This window comes from Aotus nancymaae, unplaced genomic scaffold (genome assembly GCF_030222135.1).
Source record: "Aotus nancymaae isolate 86718 unplaced genomic scaffold, 86718_ANA_hifiasm-v0.15.2.pri h1tg000064l_1, whole genome shotgun sequence".
In the NCBI taxonomy this organism is placed as follows: Eukaryota; Metazoa; Chordata; class Mammalia; order Primates; family Aotidae; genus Aotus; species Aotus nancymaae.
In genome coordinates, this window is record NW_026988479.1 from 7,976,743 (window position 1) to 8,003,037 (window position 26,295).

At 42.9% G+C, this 26,295-nt stretch overlaps 1 protein-coding gene, 1 non-coding gene and 2 pseudogenes across 5 annotated transcripts in view; 3 read left to right on the forward strand and 1 right to left on the reverse strand.

The window, feature by feature from the left end:
* The window catches only part of AFF4 (ALF transcription elongation factor 4), an 88,112-nt gene extending 62,902 nt beyond the window's left edge, over nt 1–25,210 (reverse strand). The window contains exons 1-3 of one of the 4 annotated variants that reach the window (XM_012442720.2): nt 25,121–25,182; nt 1,397–1,488; nt 817–943 (exon numbers count right to left, since the gene is read on the reverse strand). In XM_012442720.2, the coding sequence (XP_012298143.1) occupies nt 817–939 (123 nt within the window). In that variant the 5' untranslated portion in view covers nt 940–943; nt 1,397–1,488; nt 25,121–25,182. The other 3 variants (XM_012442569.3, XM_012442793.3, XM_064366311.1) reach the window with 3 other exon arrangements.
* On the forward strand, nt 5,242–5,348 carry LOC135270700 (U6 spliceosomal RNA). Its single transcript, XR_010338829.1, has one exon. It is a non-coding gene; the product is annotated as a U6 spliceosomal RNA (small nuclear RNA).
* Nucleotides 6,624–8,436, forward strand: LOC135270594 (putative elongation factor 1-alpha-like 3; annotated as a pseudogene).
* On the forward strand, nt 11,994–12,235 carry LOC135270600 (V-type proton ATPase subunit e 1-like; annotated as a pseudogene).
* Nucleotides 25,211–26,295: the final 1,085 nt, after the last annotated feature.

Here is a 26,295-nt window from a genome sequence, read left to right on the forward strand (position 1 = left end):
ATTGATATCATACTTAAAGAACACCTAGGAAAAATCAAACAATGCAAATTGAGTCACAAAATACTAATTTAATTCAAGGCTCGGCCGGGCGCGGTGGCTCATGCCTGTAATCCTCAGCACTTTGGGAGGCCGAGGCGGGTGGATCACGAGGTCAAGAGATCGAGACCATCCTGGTCAACATAGTGAAACCCCGTCTCTACTAAAAATACAAAAAAATTAGCTGGGCACGGTGGTGCGTGCCTGTAATCCTAGCTACTCAAGAGGCTGAGGCAGGAGAATTGCCTGAACCCAGGAGGCGGAGATTGCGGTGAGCCGAGGTCACGCCATTGCACTCCAGCCTGGGTAACAAGAGCGAAACTCCGTTTCAAAAAAAAAAAAAAAAAAATTCAAGGCTCAGAATGGTAAAGTACCTGCCCATGGTTAGTAGCACAACTAGGAAAATAGAGATAAATGTCTGAGCCAACTCAGACCACATTTTTAAGAACACAGTACAGCAATAAGAGGTGGGTTGGAAGACAACTTTTAGGGTGCTGGTAATGATTTATTTCTTGATCTGAGTACTCAATGTATGAAGCTGCTGATGTTGTGAAAATTCTTCAAGTCATAACTCTTATTTTATGTATTTTTCTGTAAGCATATTATATTCCAAAGAAAAGTTTATCCCCCCAAAAAAGTATGTTATATGTAAAGGACAGGAAAAATGTTAAGTGGTATTCATAATAATTCTTTTCTAATATAAACATTCAAGTATGAAATATTTTAAAAGCAAAAATGTCACGCTAATGGGAAAAAAACATTCACAGAAGGACAACTTACAACTTTGTATGGCTCAGCAAAGAGAGGAGAACTAGGTGGGAAGGCGTCTTCGCCCTGCTGAATTTCCTGATTCCGCCTTTCCCGTTCTTTCATACGCAGCACATTCCGGTCTTCACGGTTCATGTTGCTATGAAAAGAAACATCATCTTTGTATCACAAAAATAAAAGGAAAAAAAAAATATTCTGTACTGATTTTGTCAGCTTAACACTTCAATCACAGATTCCCTTTCAACTTCCAAGTAATACAGGCATTAGTGCTGAAGTTGGGTTTTGGTAATGGTTTCATCAACAAATACCAATAGTGTCTTCCACAACTATTCAGAGGAAACACTAGTCCAGAATATTAGAACCAACCCCAACAAAACTCTTAACCTTATCACGTTTGAAGTACTCTGTTAGCTAAAAGCAGAAACTTGTACATTAAGAGGGAAGGTAGTATTTGAACACAAATCCTCAATATTTCCTTTTGGGGCTTCCTCTTCAGAAATCTATCTATTCTTTGCCCTTAGAAGCATAAAACCCACTCCCAACTACCACCCTTCCCCCCAGGGTCCACTTCTTTTCTCTACTTTGCATCTACCTTATCTTGATTTCTTTTTGTCCCAAACACAGCTTCCTTGGTGTCCATCCTTATGGCAGTTTGACCTCAGCTTTGCTGTTGCTCTAGATTCCCTAAAAAACGACATTTCTGCTCTAAATATATTAATATTTCAATTAACACCTCAATAAATGGCAAAACCCAGGTTTTCAGAGATAGAATCTAAAATTAACTTGGGTAACAGTAACTAAAATTGTATTGAAAAAGTCTTTGGAGTAGGGGAAAAAAATGGAAGTCTTATCTCTATAATCATGACAGTCTGTCTTATTTTCACCAGAACAAACCAAGAGAAATACAGTCAATTTATAGCAGCAAGGATTTTGGTTAAATAGACAATGGTAGTAAAGGCTGTCAAACTCTGGCCCTAGGGATTACCAGGGACTGTACAATACTCTTCTCTGGAGACATTAAATTATTGGACCTGGTTTTGTTTAAAAAAAAAAAAAAAGGTCCCACTAGAGCCCAGAAGGAAACAATCAAGTTATATGTATAGAGTATTTCTAGCCTATAATTCATAAATCAAATCAGAAAATTAATCAAAAACTACAGTTATAAAATTAGAATTAGTAACAAAGCCAGTATTATACTCTTGGTTTTTTTCTTGAAACAGAGACTTGCTCTATCACCCAGGCTGGAGGTGTGGTGGCGCAATCTCCAAGCTCACTGCAACTTACATCTCCCGAGTTCAAGCGATTCTCCTGCCTCAGCCTCCTGAGTAGCTAGGATTACAGATGCAAGCCAGTACAGCTGGCTAAGTTTTGTATTTTTAGTAGAGACAGGATTTTGCCATGTTGGCCAGGCTGGTCTAGAGCTCCTGACCTCAAGCAATCCTCCCGCCTTGGCCTTCCAAAGTGCTGGGATTACAGGCATATAAGAGTAACCAAGCCTCCCCCAATACTATACTTTTTTTTTTTCCAGAAAAAAAAAAAACAAGAGCTTTATTATTCTCAACACCAATGGCAGCAGTCTTTGTAGGACAGGCGAGTAACTTTCTCGTGATCTGCCCGCCTTGGCCTCCCAAAGTGCTGGGATCACAGGTGTAAGCCACAGCGTCCGCCTTTATTTCCCCCCTTCCCCTACCCCCGCTCCTTACCTAGGCTAGAGTGCAATGGCGCGATCTCAGCTCACTGCAACCTCCACCTCCTGGGTTCAAGCAATTCTCCTGCCTCAGCCTCCTGAGTAGCTGGGATTACAGGCATGTGCCACCACATCCGGCTAATTTTGTATTTTCAGTTAGAGACAGGGTTTCCCTATGTTGGTCCCAAACTCCTGACCTCAGGTGATCCGCCAGCCTCAGCCTCCCAAACTGCTGGGATTACAGACCTGAGCCACCGTGCTGGCCCTTTTGACTTTTTAAGAAGGCTTTATTACATAGGCATGACTGATTAAATCACTGGCCATTGGTGACCAATTCAACCTTCAACCCCTCCCCCCAGAGGTGGGGGGTAGGGCTATGAGTTCCAACCCTATGAGCATTAGGTTGGTTCCCCTGGCAACCATTCCTCTACCGTGTGGTTACCAAGGGACTTTCCAAAAATCACCTCATTAAGGTAAGCTCAGGTGTGGTTGAAAGGGGCTTGTTAAAAATAACAAAACAGTGCCTTTCACCATTATCCCTCCAGAACTGTTCACAGTTGTTTCAGACACCAAGGACAAAAGGCCAAACATTTTAACAAAAGATATTCTTACTGCCCTATCATTTAGAAAATTACAAGGGTTATAGAAACTGGGGGCCAGGAACTGTAAATAAAAACCTAAAAATATGTATATATTTGTTTATAATTAATGTATCGACTGAACATAAGTACTTCACGGGCACTTAAAACAATTTACCTTAAAAAATTAACAGTTTTGGCCAGGGGTGGTGGCTCACGCCTGTAATCCCAGAACTTTGGGAGGCTAAGGTAGGCAGATTGCTTGAGGCTGGGAGTTTGAGACCAGCCTGGCCAACATGGCAAAACCCCGTTTCTACTAAAAATACAAAAATTAGCCGGGTGTGGTGGCAGGCACCTTCGGAGGCTGAGTAAGTTAACGTTCATGTGCTCTTGAACATGGGAGGCGGAGGCTGTGGTGAACCAAGATTGCGCCACTGCACTCCAGCCTGGGCAACAGAGAGCAAGACTCAGTCTCAAAAATAATAATTCTAATAGCTTTAGGCCAGGCAAGGTGGCTCATGCCTGTAATCTCAGCACTTTGGGGAAGACAGGTAGATCACTTGAGGTCAGGAGTTCAAGACCAGCCTGGGCAACATGGCGTAACTCCATCTTTACTAAAAACACAAAAATTAAGGCTGGGCACGGTGGCTCATGCCTAAAATCCCAGCACTTTGGGAGGCCGAGGCAGGTAGGCCACTTGAGGTCAGGAGTTCAAGATCAGCCTGGCCAACATAGTAAAACCCCATCTCTACTAAAAATTAAAAAATTGGCCGGGCGCGGTGGCTCAAGCCTGTAATCCCAGCACTATGGGAGACCGAGGTGGGTGGATCACGAGGTCAAGAGATCGAGACCATCCCGGTCAACATGGTGAAACCCTGTCTCTACTAATACAAAAAATTAGCTGGGCATGGTGGCGTGTGCCTGTAATCCCAGCTACTTAGGAGGCTGAGGCAGGAGAATTGCTTGAACCCAGGAGGCGGAGGTTGTGGTGAGCCGAGATCGTGCCATTGCACTCCAGCCTGGGTAACAAGAGCGAAACTCCGTCTCAAAAAAAAAAAAAAAAATTTAAAAATTAGCGGGGCATGGTGGCACGTGCCTGTAATCCCAGCTACTTGGGAGGCTGAGGCAGGAGAAATCACTTGAACACAGTAGGTGGAGGTTGCAGTGAGCCAAGATCATCCATTGCACTCCGCCCTGGGTGAGAGAGTAAGGCTCCATCTGAAAAAATAAAAATAAAAATAAGAATTAATGCTGATCCTTCACAAACACTCCAGAAAAGAGGAGGAAGAAACACTCCAATTCATTCTGTGAGGCCAATATTTATCAAAACCAGACAAAGACATTACAAGAAAACTATAGATCAATAAAACCTTATAATTACAAAAATCCTCAACAAAATACTAGCAAACTGAATACAGCAATATATACAAAAGATTATACACCATGATCAAGTGAGATTTATCTCAGGAACATTGGTTGCTTTAACACGTAAGACCAGCTAACATAGTATACCACAATCAATTAATGTAATATACCACATTAATACAGTAAAGGGAAAAAAAGCATACGATTGCCTCAACAGATGCAGAAAAAAAATGTGACAAATTTTAACACTCTTTCTTGATAAAAACACTCCACAAACTAGGGATAAAAAAGAATTTCCCCAAACTAATAAAGGGCATCTATAAAAAAAACCCCACAAACTGGGCAGGGTGGCTCACACCTGTAATCTTGAACTTTCAAAGGCCCGCAGGCAATCACAAGGTCAGGAGTTTGAGACCAGCCTGACCAACATGGTGAAACCCATTTCTACTAAAAATACAAAAATTAGCCAGGCGTGGTGGCGCGTGCCTATAATCCTAGATACTCAGGAGGCTGAGGCAGGAGAACCGCTTAAACCCAGAAGGCAGAGGTTGTGGTAAGCTGGGATCATGCCATTGCACTCCAGCCTGGGTGACAGAGCTAGACTCTCTCTCAAAAACAAAAAACAAAAAAACCTCACGGCTAATACCATACTTAATGGTGAGACACTGAATGCTTTCCCCCTAAGATCAGGACAAGGATGTCTGCTTTCACCACTTCTTTCAACACCTGTGACTTCTTCTAGCCAGGGCAATTAGGCAAGAAAGAAACAAAAGCCATCAAACTAAAAAGAAAGAAGTAAAATGATGAGTGCTCGCTTCGGCAGCACATATACTAAAATTGGAACGATACAGAGAAGATTAGCATGGCCCCTGCGCAAGGATGACACGCAAATTCATGAAGTGTTTCATATTAAAAAAAAAAAAAAAAAAAAAGAAGTAAAATGATGACCCTGTATATAGAAAATCCTAAAGAATCCACTTAAAATCTATTAGAGCTAACAAATGAGTTCAGCAAGGTTGCAGGATACAACAGTAATACACAGAAAATGAGATGTATTTCTGTATGGTAGCAATAATCAAACCAAAAATGAAATTAAGAAAGCAATTCCAAGACAGGCATGGTGGCTCATGCCTGTAATCCTAGCTTTGGGAGGCTGAGGCGGGAGGATTGCTTGAGTCCAGAAGTTTGAGACCACCCTGGGCAACACAGTGAAACCCAGTCTCTACAAAGAATACAAAAATTAGCTGGGTGTGGTGGTGCGTGCCTGTAGTCCCAGCTACTCGAGTAGTTGAGGTGAGACAATCACCCGAGCCTGGAAGGTGGAGGTTACAGTGAGCCATGATGGCACCACTGTACTCCAACCGGAGTGACAGAGTGAGACCCTGTCTAAAAAAAAAAAAAAAAAAAATCAGCCATCCATACTAGTGTGTACCTATAGTCCTAGCTACTTGGGAAGCTGTGGTAGAAGGACTGCTTCACCCCAGGAAGCTGAGGCTGCAGTGAGCTGCGTTCTCACCATTGCACTCCAGCCTGGGTGACAGAGTGACCCCATTTCTTAAAAAGATAAAAAAGAAAAACTCAGCTGACTTCACAGAAATTCACAAGCTGATCCTTAAATACAAAAGATCCAGAATAATCAAAACAACCTTGCAAAAGAACAAAGTTAAAAGCCACACACTTGGCTGGGCACAGTGGCTTAGACCTGTAATCCCAGAGCTTTGGGAGGCTAAGGTGGGTGCATCACAAGGTCAAGAGTTCAAGACCAGCCTGGCCAACATGGTGAAACCCCATCTCTCAAAAAATACAAAAAATTAGCTGGGTATGGTGGCAGGCACCTGTAATCCCAGCTACTCAAGAGGCTAAGGCAAGAGAATCGCTTGAACCTGGGAGGCGGAGGTTGCAGTTAACCGAGATCACACGATTGCACTCCAGCCTGGGTGACAAGAGCAAAACTCTATCTCAAAAAAATAAAAATGAAACCACCATGATCTTTTTTGCATCAGGTTTGCTGCCAAGAACACAGGTCAGTTGAAAAAACCACCCCTAAAAGGCAAAATAGGAAAGGAAGGCCTTTACCAATATCACTGTCACTGAACGCATAGACTCAGGCAAGTCCACCACTACTGACCATCTGATCTATAAATGTGGTGGGACTGATAAAAGATCTATCAACTAACGAGGCTACTGAGATGGGAAAGGAGTCCTTCAAGTATGCCTGGGTCTTAGATAAACTGAAAGCTGAGTGTGAGCATAGTGGCACGCCTGATAGCTCCCTGTGGAAACTTGAGATCAGAAAGTATTATGTGACTAGTTTACGCCCCAAGACAGAGACTTTTTAAAAAACATGATTTTAGGCACATCTCAGGCTGACTGTGCTGCCCTGACTGTTGCCGGTAATGAATCTGAAGCTGGTATCTCCTTCTGACTTACACACTGGGTGTGAAACAGCTAATTGTTGGAGTTAACAAAATGGATTCCACTGAGCCACCCTACAGACAGAAGAGCTACAAGAAAGTGGTTAAGGAAGTCAGCATTTATAATAAGAAAGTTGGCTACAACCCCAATACAGTAGCATTTGTGCCAATTTCTGGCTGGAATGATGACAACACGCCAGGGCCAAGTGCTAACATGCCTTTGTTCAGGGGATGGAAAGTCACCTGTGAAGATGGCAATGCCAGTGAAAACACCCTGCTTGAAGCTCTGGATTGCATCCTACCACCAACTTGTCCAAGTGACAAGCCCTTGTGTCTGCCTCTCTAAAATATCTACAAAATTGGTGGTATTGGTACTGCCTCTGTGGGCCAACTGGAGACTGGTGTCAGCATAGTGGTCACCTTAGCTCCAGTCAACAGTTACAACTAAAGCCAAATCTGTTACAAAATACCATGAAGCTTTGAGTGAAGCTTTACCTGGGGACAATAGGGGCTTTAATGTCAAGAACATATCTGTCAAAGATGTTCATCATGGCAATGTTGCTGGTGACAGGAAAAATGACCCAACAATGGAAGCAGCTGGCTTCACTGCTCAGGTGATCATCCTCAACTATCCAGGCCAAATCAGTGCTGGCTTGCTCCTGTAATGAACTGCCACATGGCTCACACTGCCTGCAAGGTTGCTGAATTGAAGAAAAAGACCAACTGACATTCTGGTAAGCTAAAAGATGGCTTGAAATAAATTCTTGAAATCTGGTAATGTTGCTATCTTTGATATGGTTCCCAGCAAGCCAATGTATGTTGAGAGCTTCTGACTATCCTCCTCTGGGTTTTTTTGCTGTTCATAATATAAGACAGTTGCTGTGGGTGTCATCAAAACAGGTTCAGGCCTGTAATCCCAGCACTTTGGGAAGCCGTGGCAGGAGTATCACGTGAGCTTAGGAGTTTGAGACCAACCTGGGCAACATAGTGAAACCCTATCTCTATCAAAAATACAAAAAATTAGCTGGGTGTGGTAGCACTCGCCCGTGGTCCCAGCTACTAGGGAAACTGGAGGTGAGGGGAATGCTTGAGCCTGGGAGGTGGAGGTTCAAATGAGCCAAGATCACACCACTGCACTCCAACCTGGGTGACAGAGTGAGACTCTCTCTCAAAATTGGTAAAATTGGCCAGGCCCAGTGGTTCATACCTTAATTCCAGCACTTTGGGAGGCCAAGGCAGGCAGATCACCTGAGGTCAGGAGTTCGAAACCAGCCTGGCCAACATGGTGAAACCCCATCTCTACTAAAAATACAAAAATTAGCCAGGCGTGGTGGCAGGTGCCTGTAATCCCAGACACTAGAGAGGCTGAGGTAGGAGAATCACATGAACATGGGAGGCAGAGATTGCAGTGAGCTGTGACCGTACCACTGCACTCCAGCCTGGGCAACAAGAATGAAACTCTGTCTCAAAAAAAAATTTTTTAATTTTAATTTAAAATTAAAAAAAAAACAAAAAAACAGTGGACAAGAAGGCTCCTGGACCTGGCAACATCATCAAGTCTGCCCAGAAAGCTCAGAAGACTAAATAAATATCATCCCTAATACCTGCCACCATAGTCTCAATCAGTGGTAGAAGAACAATCTCAGAAGTTTTTGTTTTGACTGGCCATTTAAGTTTAACAGTAAGAGACTGGTTAATGATAAAAGTGCATGGTAAAACCTTCAGAAGGAAAAGGTGACTGTTGTGTAAATCATTTTGAGTTTTTTTCACGTGGCAATTTTAAATTACTAGTCTTTAAAATCAGTACTGTTTAATGGAAGCAACTTGACCAAGAAACTGTCTCAGAATTTTCAGACCCATGAAAGAATGTTTAACGAAAGGCTGGTTTAAAGGTAGTCAGTTATGTCAACTGATTGTTCACAGTGAAGTTAGAGATTGAACTCCTTGTTCTACTCTTTGCCTCCTTCTCACTACCACACTTGACTGACTAGTTTTAAAAATAAACAGTCTGGGCACGCCTGTAATCCCAGCACTTTGCTAGGCCAAGGCACGTGACCACCTGAGGTTGGGAGTTCAAGACCAGCTGGGCCAACATGGAGAAACTTTGACTTTCCTAAAAATATAAAATTAGCCGGGCATGGTGGCGCATGCCTGTAATCCCAGCTACTCAGGAGGCTGAGGCAGGAGAATCACTTGAATCCAGAAGAGATTGCAGTGAGCCAAGACTGCGCCACTGTACTCCAGCCTGGGCAACAAGAGCAAAATTCTGTCTCAAAAACAAAAACAAAAAACAAAAGCCAGGTGCAATGGCTCATGCCTGTAGTCCCAGCACTTTGGGAGGCAGAGGTGGTTGGGAGTTTGAGACTAGCCTGGCCAACATGGTAAAACCCGATCTCTACTAAAAACACAAAAAATCAGCTGGGCATGGTGGCGGGCACATGTAATCCCAGCTGTTCAGGAGACTGAGGCAGGAGAATTGCTTGAACCCGGGAGGTGGAGGCTGCAGTGAGCCAAGGTCGCATCATTGCACTCCAGCATGGACAAGAGCAAAACTCCATCTCAAAAAAAAAATTAACAAACAAACAAACAAGTAAAGTTTAATGAGAGAAAAAACCCACAATGAGACATCATTCCACACCCATTAGGATGGATATGATAAAAACAAAAATACAAAATATCACATGTTGGTGAGGATGTAGAGAAACTGGAACCTTTGTGCACTGCTGGTGGGAATGTGCAATGGTGTAGCTGCTATGGATTGGCAGTTCCTCAGAAACTTTAACAAATAATTACCATATGATCCAGCAATTTTACTCCTAGGAATATATCCAAAAGAACTGAAAGCAGACACTCAAACAAATCTATGTACATCAATGTTCACAGCAGCATCGTTCACAATAGCCAAAATATGGAAACAACCTAAGTGTCCATTAACAGATGGCTATCCGTCAACATGGGTAAGCAAAATGTGGTCTATATATGCAATGGAATACTATTTAGCCATAAGGAATGAAATTCTGATACGTGCTATAACACAGATGAACCTTGATTATGTTATGTGAAATAAGTCAGACACAAAAGGACACATATTGTATGATTCTACTTACTATGAGGCATCTGGAATAGGCAAATTCATAGACAGAAAAGAGAACAGAGGTGGTGAGGTTCTCTTTGAGATGATGAAAAAGTTCTGGAAATGGACAGTGTTGATGATTGTACAACACTGTGAATGTACTTAATGCCACTGAATTGTGTATGTAAAATTATTAAAATAGTAAATTTTGTTATATATATTTTGCCACAATAAAAAAATTAGTACACAGTAAAAATAAAAATTTTAATGTGTATTCCTAGGAATTAAATTCATTTTATAATTTTTTATAAACGCATATATTAGTTATAAAACATTTTGGGTCAGGCATGGTGGTGTGCTTCTGTAGTCTGAGACTCAGGAGGCTGAAGCACGAGAATCACTTGAACCCGGGAGGCAGAGGTTGTAGTGAGCCAAGATCGCGCCACTGCACTACGCAGCAACAGAGCAAGACTCTGACTCAAATAAATAAATAAATATATATATAAAACATTTTATGACTTTTTACAATTTTAATTAAAAAAATTTTAAAACAGATGGGTGTGGTGGCTCACTCCTGTAACCCCAGCACTTCAGGAAGCTGAGGCAATGTATCACTTTTTTTTTTTTTTTTTTAAAGACGGGGTTTCACCATGTTGGTCAGGCTGGTCTTGAACTCCCACCTCAGGTGATCCACCCACCTTGGCCTCCAAAGTGCTTGGATTACAGGCGTGAGCCACCATGCCCGGCAGCAGTGTATCACTTGACGTCAGGAGTTCCAGACCAACCTGGCCAACGTGGTGAAACCCCATTTCTAGTAAAAATACAAAAACCAGCCAGGTGTGGTGACACACACCTGTAGTCCCAGCTACTCAGGAAGCTGAACCAAGAGAATCACTTGAACCTGGGAGGCAAATGTTACAGTGAGCCGAGATTATCACTGCACTCCAGCCTGTGCAACAAAGTAAGACTCTGTATCAAATAAATAAATAAATAAATAAATAAAAACAGTTTAGTATAAAATGTGTACTTGCCTTTCCCCATTTAAGTGGAGGTCAGAATTTGTTACAGTATTTTTTTTTTCACTTACTGTATTCGAATAACTATTCTACTAAAAAACAGAGCCATTCAACTTTAAGATTATTGAGTGATTTAAACTCCAAAAGTCAAAATGAGATTTAAGCTAAGAGATTATTTTCAAAGCCAGTATATTACAACTGCTATTAAACTGTTAACTTTACCACAACGCACTATGTTAAAGCACAAAGCCTCAGGAGTACATAAATCCCTCTTGACCTCATTTGGTAGAACCTCTCTACCCATGAGGGAGTGTAAAGAGGTCACTTCCTACAAGTCAGGGAAACAAAGGTTGTACACTTAGAGATCAAAGCCAATACTAACAAAACATCAGGTCCCCAGACAATATTTAGCACAGAAGGACCTTTGCCCCAAAGTTGATCATGAGACTTCTACAGCCTTCAGGTTTAAAATAATGTGGTGAAAAACATGAAAGCAAAGATAACAATTCCATACATTTTTGCTTTCTTCATCACATCTTTATGGATTATCTGAATTTCTCATTTATTTCATAAATCACTCTCAACTGGACCCTCAAATTTTCCCAGAAATTGTACTATCTTCCTTTTTTTTTTCTTTGAAACGGAGTCTTGCTCTGTTGCCAGGCTGGAGTATAGCGGCACAATCTCGGCTTACTGCAACCTCCACCTCCTGGGTTCAAGTGATTCCCCTGCCTCAGCCTCCCAAGTAGCTAGGACTACAGGTGCACACCACCATGCCCAGCTAATTTTTTGTATTTTAGTAAAGACAAGGTCTCACCATGTTGACAAGGATGGTCTCAATCTCCTAACCTCGTGATCCTCCTGCCTCGGCCTCCCAAAGTGAAATTGTACTATCTTTCTCTGATGAATGTTCTCTCCCATTCCTCATAAAGTATTCGATGATGTTCTATGACTCTCTGCAATCCTAATTTCCATTCACAAATAACCTTGTCTTAATAGACAAAGATTAAAAAACAGAATATTAAAAATCAGAGAGAGGCAGCTTGAGCAGCAACCATGGCATATTGTGGCCTCACAGTGCTTCACAGAGATGAGCATGTTCTGGTGCTTTGTTGGCTTCTTTGTGCCCTGATTCATCCCTAAAGGGCCTAATTGGGGAGTTATCTTCACCATGATGGTGACCTGTTCAGTTTGCTGCTCTCTTTTGGCTGATTGCAATTCTGGCCTAATGTAATCCTCTCTATGGACCATGCTTGAAAGATGAAACCACCTGGTATCTGAAGCATCATTGGCCTTGAGGAAGAAGACATGTTCTACAGTGTTATTCAGTCATCAAAGACAAGAAAGTGAATTCCCTTTTTGACGCAAAATCACCTCCAAACGCAGGCCAACTTCTTTGACTTTGCCTATTTGGGGCATCAGTTGCCTTAAATGTTCATAGCGCATTTGAATATTTTTTTTTACAATGCAGTATTTTTTCCTTCACCTTATTTACACTTTGATGAATTATGCGTCTACTTAACCTAAACTGTGCTGATTCTACATAATGTTTATGGACTCTTCTGAGACAGAAGATGCTCTCTTCTGAGAAATGTATTAATCTATCTTTGGAATTTATAGATTTGAAGATGGCTCTTACCTTATCAAAACATGGGAATCAGTGAAGGGTCTGAAAACTGCTACAAGACAAACAAGACTCCAGTGGGGCTGTCAGTAAGAAAGCATGTTCAGAGGGAAGACCTGTGCCAACAAAACTACACCAAATGGTATTTTCAGGATAAATGTCTTATTTCTGCCATCGTTCGTCTTTTTTTTTTGAGATGGGGTCTTGCCATGTTGCCCAGGCTTATTTTAAATTCCTTGGCTCAAGCAATCCTCCTGCCACAGCCTTCAGAGTGGCTGGGACTAGAGGCATGAGCCACCACACCTGGTCAGTCTGGCCAACAAAGTGAAACCCCGTCTCTACTAAAAATACAAAAAAATTAGCTGGGCGTGGTGGCGGGTGCCTGTAATCCCAGCTACTCAGGAGGCTGAGGCAGGAGAATCACTTGAACCTGGGAGGTAGAGGTTGCAGTGAACCGAGATTGCGCCACTGCATTCCAGCCCAGGCGACAGTGTAAGACTCAGTCTCAAAAATAAGATAGAAATTAAAAAAAAAAAAATGAAAGAAAAATATTTTTATCAATCAACCATCAACTTTCAAACTATCAGCATCTACATCTATTCTCTTCCCTCCCAATGACAAAGGAAAAAACCTCTATCTTCCTATCAAAGAACAATTATCCTCGTGCTATCTTCTAGACCTTTAAGTTACTACTTTCTCTCCAACAACTTCAACTTCTCCATCTCTAATGAATCCTTCAAATCCTTTCCATCAGCATTCAAATATATTCTTCTTAAAAAAAAAAAAAAAAAAAAGCTGGTGTTAATCCCAGTACTTTGGGAGGCCAAAGCAGGTGGTCAGGAGTTTGAGATTAGCCTGGCCAACATGGTGAAACCCTGTCTCTACTAAAAACACAAAAATTAGCCGGGTGTGGTGGTGGGCACCTGTAATCCCAGCTACTTGGGAGGCTGAGGCAGAAGAATCACTTGAACCAGAAGGCAGAGGTTGCAGTGAGCCAAGATCACACCACTGAACTCCAGCCTGGGCAACAGAGTGAGACTCTGTCTCAAAAAAATAAAAAGGTCTTCATTGGCCCCACATCTCTCTCCAGACAAGCTTCTCAAAAGGACTCTTGGTGGTTCTTCACTTCCTAAGCAACCAATCATTTTATAAAATGTTACCCCAAAAGGTGTAAGGACCAACCAATACAGTGAACAGTTGTGCTACCCATCAAACAAACACCTTAAGAAATAAAGCATTAACAACATAGTTGAAGGCTGCTGTGCACTTCTCCTGGATCACATCTTCAGGTACTCCCTCCCACTACAAGCAGTAGCCACTATTCTGATTTTGGTTTCAACCATTCTCAGGAATTTTTCTTTTCTTTTCTTTTTGAGACAGTCTCACTTGGTTCCCCAGGCTGGAATGCAGCGGCATGATCTCAGCTCACTGCAACTTCTGCATCCCAGGTTCAAGCAATTCTCCTGCCTCAGCCTCCTGAGTAGCTGGGATTAGAGGTATCCATCACGACGCTTGGCTAACTTTTGTATTTTTAGTAGTGATGGGGGTTTCACCATGTTGGCCAGGCTGGTCTCAAACTCCTGACCTCAGATGATCTACTCGCTTTGGCCTCCCAAAGTGCTGGGATTATAGTCACGAGGCACCACACCCAGCCAGGAATTTTTTTTTTTTTTTTTCTGAGACAGAGTCTCACTGTGTCACCCAGGCTGGAGTGCAGTGGCCTGATTTCAGCTCACTGCAACCTCCATCTCCCAGGTTCAAGTCATTCTCCTGCCTCAGCCTCCCAAGTAGCTGGGACTACAGGCACCAATCACCATGCCCGGCTAATTTTTATATATATATATATATATATATATTTTTTTTTTTTTTTTTTTTTTAGTGGAGACACGGTTTCATTATGTAAGCCAGGCTGGTCTTGAATTCCTGACCTTGTGTTCCACCTGCCTCGGCCTCCCAAACTGCTGGGGTTACAGGCTTGAGCCACTGCTCCCAGCCAGAAATTTCTTTATACTTCTACTATATATGTACGTATCTCTAAATAAGAAACTGAATTGTTTTGCATATTTCTTCAACGTTATTAAAACTCTAACAACTTGGTTTTTTTAATTCTCAGCATTAGGAAGTTAATCCATTGCTGTAGTTCATTTATTTTCACTATGTATCCACACAGTTTACTTATCCACTCTCCAGATGACATATATTTAGGTAGTTTCCCCTTTCTCTGCCATTATAAACAACACTAAATGATCATTTTTATGCTTAATTCTTTTTACCAATGAGTGAGAGTTTTTCCAGAATAGAAAGCTAGAAGTGGAACTAATGGGCTGCAGAGGATAAGCATTTTCAACTTTAGTAGATACAGCCAATTAATACTTTCCAAAATGTTGTATCCAATCACTATTCAACATTCTATTGTTTCCAATTTCCCAACATTGTTTCCAATTTCCCACATAGTATTTATTTGCCAAGATCATTAGCAACTTTCATGTTGCTAAATCCAACAGATACTTTATCATTTTACTTGACCTACCATTCAATAGATTCAGCCACTTATTTCTCCTTGATACATTCTTTGGCTTCTATAACACTTAGCCTTCCCGGTTTCCCCAGCTCCTCTGGCTCTTCCCATCCTACTACCAGACTTCTTCAAAGTTAGTATTCATCTGTGCTCAGCCATGGGTCTTATTCTCATTCATTTTATATCCTCTCCTTATATTCTCAAAACTTAAAATATCTCTATGCAGCCAGGCGTGGTGGCTCACACCTATAATCCCAACACTTTGGGAGGCCAAGGCAGGCATATCACTTGAGGTCAGGAGTTCAAGACCAGCCTGGTCAACATGGTGAAACCCCATCTCTGCTAAAAATATAAAAAATTAGCTGGGCGTGGTGGGGCGTGCCTGTAATTCCACCTACTCAAGAGGCTGAGGCTTGAGACTCACTTGAACCTGGGAGGCAGAGGTTGCAGTGAGCCTAGATCATGCCATGCACTCTAGCTTGAGTGACGGAGTGAGACTGTCTCAAAAAACAACTCTATGCCTACAACCAGAATGCCCACATATGCCCCACATGACACTTTCTTTTCTGAAATACAAAACCACACATCCAGGGACCTGTTTGACAATGTCCTTTGGCTATCTAAGAAATCTAAAGATCTCACTGTGTTGCCCATGCCAGTCTCAAACTCCTGGCCTCAAGTAATCCTACCACCTCAGCCTCCCAAAGTGCTGGGATTACAAGAACTTTGTAATGAGTCACCATGCCTAGTCCCAAAAAGCTCAATCTTAATACATCTAAAATTAAGTTTCTGATCTACTTTCCCTTACCACCAACCACTTCTCCAGTGATCCTCATTCTAATGGTAGTGCATCCATCCAACCACTTTTGAATTCTTCCTTCAACCTCCCTCCAAATCCAATCCATCACCATAACCTCTAAAATAAATTTTGACTCTCCCTGCTCACTTCTGTTTCTACTGCCACCATTCGAAACACACCACATTTTCTCTTTGGCTTTAATAAATGCTACAGCCTTTCTAATTGGAATTCTATTTCCCTTGGTCTCTCTTTAATCTGTATGCTATACAGCAGCCAAAGTAATCTTTTTAAGACACAAATCAGGTCAAATTGCCTAACTCCTGCTTAAAATTTTTAAATAAGCTTTCCATTTACCTGAAGATAAACTTTAAACTCCTCAACAGGGCTTAAAACATTCCACTTGATCTGACTCTTGTCACTCTCATCAGATTCATCTCATACTTTCTACCAGTCCCTTCCAGTTCCAAGGGCCTTTTTGTGGGCTTCCTGAACATGTGGTGCTTATTCCAGCTTCAGGAAAATCATGTAGACAGGCAGTCCCCAACCTTTTTGGTACCAGGGACCAGTTTTACAGAAGATAAAATTTTTCCATGGATGGACAGGGGTTGCAGGGAGATGATTTTGAAATAAAACCATTCCACCTCAGATCATCAGACATTAGTTAGATTCTCAGAAGTATGCAACTTAGATCCCTCACATGCACAGTGTTTGAGCTCCTATTGAGACAGGATAGTTTGCTTGACCCCAACATGTGACGCATGACAAAGGTGGCCTGTTTGCTCAGCCGCCATGCTCCAACCTCTTGCAGGAGGGGGAGTGGGTACAGGAGCCTTTGGGTGCCAGGAGGAATGAACCAGCCCCCATGGCAGCATCTAGGGGTGGTTGCCCACAACCTCTGGAGCCCCAGAGGGTGTGTGTTACAAACAATGCTCTTTTATCATTTGCTGTCCACAGATGGCTAAGCATTAAACCAGCTCAGCAGAAGGTCAGGATGATATCCTTTTACACCCTGCTCTACTGGTACCCAGGTTTTTGTCCAGCATCCAGGAAGAATGAGGTCACAAGAACTTGAAGGATGGCGAATGCAGAAATTTTACTGGGTGGTGGAAGTGGCTCTCAGCAGGATGGGGAGCTGGAAAAGGAATGGAGTGGGAAGATAACCCTTCCCTGGAGCTCAGCTGTCCCTGGCTGAAATCCTCTCCAACCCATAGTCTCTGGTGTCCAGCTGTCTCTTCTCCTCTCAACATACAGATGCTTCTTCTCTTCTCTCCTCCTCTGCCATATCACTCTGCTTCTCTGCTAGTGGAGCTTGGGGTTTCTATGGGTACAGAGCAGGGGGGCGTGGCAGGCCAGGGTCGTTATGGAAAAGGCAAAACTCAGGCTGGAAAACAGGGATGTGAAGTTCTTATTTAGGGCTGTGGGTCCAGGCTTGAGGGGCTCTCACCAGGGACTCTGCCCTCTTCTAGTCATTATTTCCCTGACTCCTGTCAATATCACTATGAGAATCTGATCTGATAGGAAGTGGAATTTAGGAGGTAATGCTAACTTGCATAGTTTACTACATTATACTGTACATATAATATAAAACTATACAATATATAACACATGCAATATGTATTACATCTATAGTATATATAATATACAGCAGAGTATATTATATATATTATACATACTATATATAATATATACATACTACATATAATATATACTATATGGGCCAGGTACAGTGGCTCACGCCTGTAATCCCAGCATTTTGGGAGGCTGAGGTGGGGGGATCACTAGGTCAAGAGATCAAGACCATCCTGGCCAACATGGTTGAACCCCATCTCTACTAAAAATATAAAAATTAGCTGGGCATGGTGGTGCACACCTGTAGTCCCAGCTATTTGGGAGGTTGAGACAGAAGAATCATCTGAACCCAGGAGGTTGAGGTTGCAGTGAGCCGAGATTGTGCCATGGCACTCCAGCCTGGGTGACAGAGCAAGACTCTGTCTCAAAAAAAAAAAAAAAAAAAAAAAAAAATATATATACACACACACACACACACACACACACACACACACACACACACCATATGTAATATATATAATACATACTACAATATATACTAAACATTATAGTATATATAATGCACATGATATATGTAATATATATGCAATATATGTAATATAATATATAAATATATATATTATACACATATACATATTCTACAAACAAAAAACCCTAATAGCCACCACAGTAAATAGGGACCTTGTAACTAACTGCTCAACCCTAAGGTAATCCTCAAACCCAAGTATCCACTAAGGCCTATTTGATCTGCTAAGGCAGGACTCAAGAAATGTTTTTCATAGTAAATATTTCAGGTTTGGCAGGCCATATAGTCACAATTACTAAATTCTGCCATCGCAACAGCAAAAGCAGCCACAGACAATACATAAATAAACAGGTGTGCTATCTGTGTTCCAATAAAACTTTATTTATTTATTTTTTTAAAAGATGGGGTTTCACCATGATGGCCAGGCTAGTCTTGAACTCCTGACCTCAGGTGATCCACCCGCCTCGGCCTCCCAAAATGCTAGGATTACAGGTGTGAGCCACCATGCCCGGCCCCAGTAAAACTTTATTTATGGACATTGAAATCTGACTTTCCCAGCCAGGCGCAGTGGCTCATGCCTGTAATCCCAGCACTTTTGGAGGAGAAGTCGGGCAGATTACCGGAGGTCAGAAGTTCAAGATCAGCCTGGCCAACATGGTGAAACCCCATCTCTACTAAAACTAAAAAAATTAGCCACGCGTGGTGGCACACGCCAGTAATCCCAGCTATTCGGGAGAGTGACACAGGCAGAATCAGTCGAACCTGGGAGGTGGAGGGTGCCATGAGCCAAGATTGTGCCACTGCACTCCAACCTGGACAACAGAGACTCTGTCTCAGAAAAAAAAAAAAGAAATCTAAGTTTCCTAAAATAGTCGCTTGCTAAAAAAAAATTGATTTTTTCCCCCACCATTTAAAAACTTAAAAATGGCCAGGTAAAGTAACTCATGCATGGAAACTCAGCACACTGAAAGGCTGAGGTGGGAGCACTACTTGAGGCCAGGAATTTGTGACCAGCTTAGGCAACACAGTGAGACCTCATCTTGGTAAAACCAAAAAATTTAGCCAGGCATGGTGGCTCATGCTTGCAGTCCCAGCTACTTGGGAGGCTGAGGCAAAAGGATTGCTTGCACTCAGCAGATCAAGGCTGCAGTGGGCCATGACTGCCCCATGCACTCTAGCCTGGGCAACAGAGTGCAACACCGTCTCAAAAAACAATTATTATTGTAATTAATTAATTTAAAATTGTATTTAATTCAATGCTAAACCAAATCAGATTTCTAGATGTTAACTATCAAAACTTACAGAAAGGCCAGGTGCGGTGGCTCAGGCCTATAATCCCAGCACTTTGGGAGGCTGAGGCGGGCAGATCACCTGAGGTCAGGAGTTCAAGACCAGCCTAGTCAACATGGCAAAACCCTGTCTCTACTAAAAATATAAATATTGACTGGGCATGGTGGCAGGTACATGTAATCTCAGCTACTTAGGAGGCTGAGGCAGGAGGATTGCTTGAAACTTGGTCAGGCTGATCTCAAACCTGGAGGCAGAAATTGCAGTGAATTGAGATTATGCCACTACACTCCAGCCTGGGTGACACAGCAGGACTCAGTCCAAAAAATATAAATTAAAAAATAAAGTAAAATAAAATAAATAAAATTTACAGAAAATACAAGGGATAAAAGAACATATTACATGAAACCACTGGGATCTTATCAACACAATCTAGATTCTGAGAAGCATCATAGGGCAAAGACCTGGCTTCTTCAACAAAGCAATTCTATGGGAATAACCACAATAAAAAGATGGAGAAAAACTTATAGATTAAAAAAAAAAAAAGAAGGTTGAGATGCAGCTAAACCCAATGTAACATACAGATAATATTTGGATTCTAATTCACACAATTGTAAAAACGATATAAAAACTGTAATCAGTGAAATGCGAACACTTAACTGGATACTGATGATACTAAGAAATTAGCGTTAATTTTTTTTTTTTTTTTTTTGAGACAGAGTCTCACTCTGTTGCCCAGGCTGGAGTGCAGTGGTACAATCTCGGCTCACTGCAACCTCTGCCTCCCGGGTTCAAGTGATTCTCCTGCTTCAGCCTCCTGAGTAGCTGGGGTTACAGCTGCGTGCTACCACACCCAGCTAATTTTTCTATTTTTAGTAGAGACGGGGTTTCACCATGTTGGTCAGGCTGGTCTCAAACTCCCTGACCTTGTGATCCACCTGCTTCAGCCTCCCAAAGTGCTGGGATTACAGGTGTGAGCCACAGTGCTTGGCCTTTTTTTAAAAAATTTTTTTGAGGCAGACTCTCGCTCTGTTGCCCAGGCTGGAGTGCAGTGGTACAATCTTGGCTCACTGCAACCTCTGCCTCCCGGGTTCAAGTGATTCTCCTGCTTCAGCCTCCTGAGTAGCTGGGGTTACAGTTGTGTGCCACCACACCCAGCTAATTTTTGTATTTTTAGTAGAGACGGGGTTTCACCATGTTGGTCAGGCTGGTCTCAAACTCCTGACCTTGTGATCTACCTGCCTTGGTTTCCCAAAGTGCTGGAATTACAGGCATGAGCCATGGCGCCCAGCTGGAATTAGCATTAAATTTTTTTAGTGTATAATATTGTGATTATTGTTTTAATCCTTATCTTTTAGAAATATATGAGATACTGCAACACTTACAGTCCTTCTTTTACTAGTACCTTCCCTAATACATTTTTCATGATGCTACTCAGCAGGCTATAGTCCCATAGTAGCTGCATAACAAATAATTAAAAGAGGTACACCAGCCTGGGCAACAGGGCAAAACCCCATTTCTACAAAAAATACAAAAAAAATAAGCAGGGCATGGTGGTGCACACCTGCAGTCCCAGCTACTTGGGAGGTGGAGGCACAAGAATCGCTTGAGCCTGGGAAGCAGAGGTTGCAAGATCACACCACTGCACTCCAGCCTGGATGACCAAAAAAAAAAAAAAAAAAAAAGGGCAGTGGGGAGGCGGCTACAAAGTGATGCAGAGATTGAAAGGAAGCAGATCACAATTGGAGTGGGGTAAGGAATCAAGGAAAACTTTAAGAAAGCAATGAAATGTGAATTAGGCCTTTAAAAATGGTGAAATGTTAACAGATAAGAAACAAGATAGGAGAAATAACATTCTGATTAGCAACTGCAAAAACGTAAGAAGGTGTGTCTCTGAAGAGTATTGGCTGGTACTCACCTTTCCATAAAACTGTCCCTTCCCTAATGATGACATGAAAAGGACAAGTCATAACCCACTAGGCGACTCCAAACTGACAAAATCCTGGGAGAGCTATTAGGCCCAAAGCAACCCCAGGGAGCCCAGTCCCCAAACAGATCATTATAATCTCTGGATAATCAAACCATACTGGCTTTTCAGTGCAATCTATTCATGTCAGTCCCTGATTTCTCCTACCCAACAACCTTGGGAAAAAAATACATGAAGTTCTTTTACCTGTCCTAGGAAACGATCATTGAAATAACTAGTTTAAAACAGTACCCACTGGCCGGGCGCGGTGGCTCACGCCTGTAATCCCAGAACTTTGGGAGGCTGAGGCGGGTGGATCACGAGGTCAAGAGATCGAGACCAGCCTGGTCAACATGGTGAAACCCCGTCTCTACTAAAAATACAAAAAATTAGCTGGGCATGGTGGCGCAGGCCTGTAATCCCAGCTACTCAGGAGGATGAGGCAGGAGAATTGCCTGAACCCAGGACGCGGAGGTTGCGGTGAGCCGGTATCGCGCCATTGCACTCCAGCCTGGGTAACAAGAGCGAAACTCCGTCTCAAAAAAAAAAAAACAGTACCCACTAATAAGCTATGTTTCCCTGCCTAAAAGCTGCCAACACAGTTCATTAAGTACTCCAAGAGAGGTAAAGTTACATAAAATGCCTTCTGTCAAAACATTCCTCAGGTTACAGATTTTTTAATAAAGAATAGCTGATAAAGCAGGTAGTTAAATAAGACATTTTTTCTTCAAAAATAGAATAGGTAGTTCTGTTATTTAAATGTTTTGGAATACTCTGGAATTGAATTTGGTGGTTCTAATGTTTTCTGTGCCCCAGTATCATTAAAATTTCCACGATATGATGCCAGTGAAAATGAACCTCAAGACAAATAGGAATGCAGATATGCCAAAACTCAGTAACTGAAACATATATGACTGCCCTCTTCCATGTACTAGAGTATCACTTCAAATAACCGAGAGGGGTATATACAGGAAGTTAACAACATGTAGGAGTGCTTTTCTTAAACCAAAGAAAAAAGCAAGGTAACAGGTCAGGTTAGCTTTATGCAGTCCTTAGTCACTAGTTACACCTTATTTCACAATAACTGAGACTAGCTAACACCCTCCCAGAAATCAAATACAATTGTTCCAACTTATCAGAGGAAATGAATAAGGGAATGGGTGAAATATAAGGATGAGGACACCTGGGAACCTTTATATCATACAGAAAAGTCTTTATAGTGAGATATTTGTAGAATAAAGCTAAAATAAAAATATCTAAGTGATTAATTTTTTATAGTACATGTACTTCTGGGTCATTGTCCAGGTGTGCCCGCAATACTTAAGAACACCTCTTTGATTTTATTAAAAATACCACAAAGAAAAGTCCTTGCAGATTTTCGACTCCATTCTAAACCAGTAGATGGACATGAAAGAAGAAATACCTGTTTTATTTGTTCCTCAGTTACATATAAAACTATGACATTTACCTTACCTTCTCAAAAAAGGCAAAATACAAAACTTTTAGAAAGCTTCATCTTCTGTCTCATCTTCTGAAGCTGTTTTTCCCTTTCAAGTACTGATCCTTCACTCATACAGCTTTCTTCACATTACCTTTTCCTGAAATCTTAGATAACCTGATAGAACAATTTCAAGTTCAAAATATTCTCACATTCAAATTCAATCTAATAATTGCGTAAAATACTGAGACAGATAAAGAGAGGAATAAATATGATACTTGCTCAAAGACCCTATAACAGATCTATAAGAAAATTATGCATCCCTCAATATCTGCAAGAGACGGGGTAAAAAAGAAAATTACAATGCAGAAAATATAGTGGGCTTCCATTTGATTGTTCTGAGGCATTACCCAGGCTGGAGTGCAGTGGTGTGATCGCCGCTCACTGCAACCCTTGCCTCCCGGTTCAAGCAATTCTCATGCCTCAGCCTCTGGAGTAGCTGGTACTAGAGGCGTGCGCCACCATGCCTAGCTAATTTGATGCTCATGCCTCAGCCTGTGGAGTAGCTGGGACTACAGGTGTGCACCATCATGCCTGGCTAATTTTTGTATTTTTAGTAGAGATGGGGTTTCACCATGTTGGTCAGACTGACCTCAGGTGATCTGCCCACCGTGACCTCTCAAAGCTAGGATTACAAACATGAACCACCAGGCCTGGCTGCAGAATATATTGTTAGAAAAAGGTATAATAACTCAAGGGTACACAGAAGAGAATGTATAAACCTGAATGTGAGACTCTGACAAGTAGCAAGTAACTCAGAACAAAAATAGTCTATCTTTAAGAATTCTTTATTACAGTTTCACCTTACACTCCTAAATTGTAGAACATCTTCCAATTAACACAGCTAAGCTCTTTTTTCAGACACCCTACCTTGTCCCCACTTGAAGCAAAATTTTATTTAAAGTAAAATTTGCCTGCTGTTCGTACAGAGCTAACAACCAGTCACCAGTGTGCAAACCACCACAAATTGAATGAAATTGCTGATATTAAAAAAAGAAAAATTTCACTGGTTCCAGGTTTTTAGTAAGTTAACTCTGAAAGATAACTTAAAATAATTTATTGGGAATTTTTCTTATGTTTAGGGGAGGAAAGATGCAGTGATGAATAAGGAAAACGAACCTGAGAAATTTAAAGAAGCCAGCTTTGTCGAAAACCAAGTGGCCACTTGCCAACACTTCTTTATGCACATATGACCAAAGATGATTCTAGGCAGACTCACAGACCACAAAGGCTGTTTCTCAAACCCCAAATTAATAAAGTTCTCATAAATATTTCAATTTTGATAAGTTAAAGGCGAGTTAAGTTTTAAAAAGCACTTTATAAAGTGCAGAATCAATATAGAAACGAAGCTTTGCGCTATTGACACGAGCCCTAAAAACAGCACACATTTTATGTCACATTTACAGTCTATTCACAGTCACCTATAGTTTAGATTCCATCAAGAAAAACACTGGTCAGTGGAAAAGAGACTGGTCTTAGTTTAAAATTTCCATATGGCCAGCAGGGAGGAAACCGCATAATTCTGAATTACAAGTGACAAAACTATGAGAACCCTAAATAGGACTCTTCGCCTTGAACTCGATACACAAACATTTCAGATTTGTACTTCCACTTCCTGTAAATAATGTTGTTTGTATACGAAAAGGCAATAAGGTTACTCCCCAAACTCCTGTACTCCGATCCATCCTCAAAGAGTGGAAGGAACAGCAAAGTAGAAGGAACAAAGCACTGACGTCAATTACGAGATTAACCCCAAGCACAGGCAGCTGGAGGAAAGGCCTAAACATCAATATCCACGCACAAGCTACTGGGATAACTAGATAACAGGCCGACTGAGAAGTTGTCGGGGGTACTATTTGAGTATTATAACCTCACGTTCCCATTTTTAGTCAACCCCCCTCACAAGTCGAAGGCGGAAATTTTTCCTTTTTTTTTTTTTTTTTTTTTGCGGGGGTGGGGGGTGGGAGAGGTGCGCAGGATCGCGAGAAGGAAAGCGAGAACTAGTTGGGTAATGTTAGCCAGAATCTGGGCCTATTTTCTCTTTAATTAGAAATAATACGAAATTGAGGAGGATATGAAAAAGTAACAAATCAGCGGATGAAATGTCTGAGGAAAGGAATGGATTCAGAAAGAGGAAAGGAGAAACACTGAAAAGATGGATTTCTGAGAACTGTTAGGATTGGGTTAGCTTTTTTTATTTTCTTATTTTTGCGGGAAGGTGGTGGGGTGAGACGCGAAGATGAGGGTAGGGTAGGAGTGAAGCCTGATCGAGCAGCCCCAGCCCGGGGGGTCTCCCCGAGGCTCCCTGAGGAGCTTGCGTCCCCCTCCCCCACCCGGCGCGGGCCACAGCCCCCGCGGTCCGGCACGGCCCTCAGTCAGTCCATCGGCCCCCTCACCTCCAGTCCCGGCTCCGCTAGGCCCGAACCATCTCCTGGCCGCGGCAGTGGCGGCGCCGGGCCTGCACCTTCACCGGACGCGCATTCGAGCCCGCCCAGGGGGCGGCGACAGGCTGCCAAGGGCGAGGGGCTCCGGGAGGCGGCGGGGGTTCCAGAGGCCTAGAAAAGCCAAGGTGGCGGCGGCGAGCGACGCGCCTCACACGGAACAGGCGTAGGCCCCGCACCGCTCCATGACGGTGAGGCCCCGGCTTGGACGGCTGACTGAGGCGGCGAGGGCGGGTTGACGAGGACCTGGCACCAGGATCCCCGCCCCGTCCGCTGGCGGTGGCGACGGCGGCTCCACTCCCGCAGCCAGGACTGTGACTGACGCAGCGGCCGTGCCACCCATGTGACCAGAACCTGGCGAGTGCGGGGCGTCACGTGACGTCTCTGCGCCTCTCCCCGCTGGGGGGGGTGGGGGACGGGGATATGTGGGCCCGCTGGGCCGGGAGACGACGCCCGAGGTGGTGACGTGCCCTGCTGTGGGAGTTCGATGACCCGGGCCAGGCGGAGGACCGGCCCGAGCGGTCTAGGCCTGAGCCTCTGGGCACTGCGGCCGCGTCAGGCGGGGCTACCAGGGCAGGACCAGGCCTGCACATCCGGGCGCACACGCCCTCCTGCGCTTAGCCCGCTAGTGAGGTTCGGAAGGGCGGGGCAGGGCCGGGCCGAGCCGGATCTGCAGGTTCTGGGGCTCAGGTGAGGGGCCCAGGCCTTGCGCCCGGGGACGATCCGGCCCAACCCGGAGCCCTCTAGACCTGCTTCCAGGTGTCGAACCTTAGAATCCTCAATAGGTCCAGCAGAGAGGCAAAGGACGCAGGAGGCTGTTCGGTATTTCCAGTAAACTTAACAAGCCAAACCGGCCCTCTTTCTTCGTCACCTGAACATCTTCTACCACCAATGCTTTTCTTTTCCTTTTCCTTTTATTTACTTTTTTTTTTTTTTTTTTTTTTTTTTTGAGACGGAGTTTCGCTCTTGTTACCCAGGCTGGAGTGCAATGGCGCGATCTCGGCTCACTGCAACCTCCGCCTCGGGGGTTCAAGCGATTCTCGTTCCTCAGCCTCCTGAGTAGCTGGGATTACAGGCACCTGCCACCACGCCCTGCTAAATTTTGTATTTTTAGTAGAGACGGGTTGCGC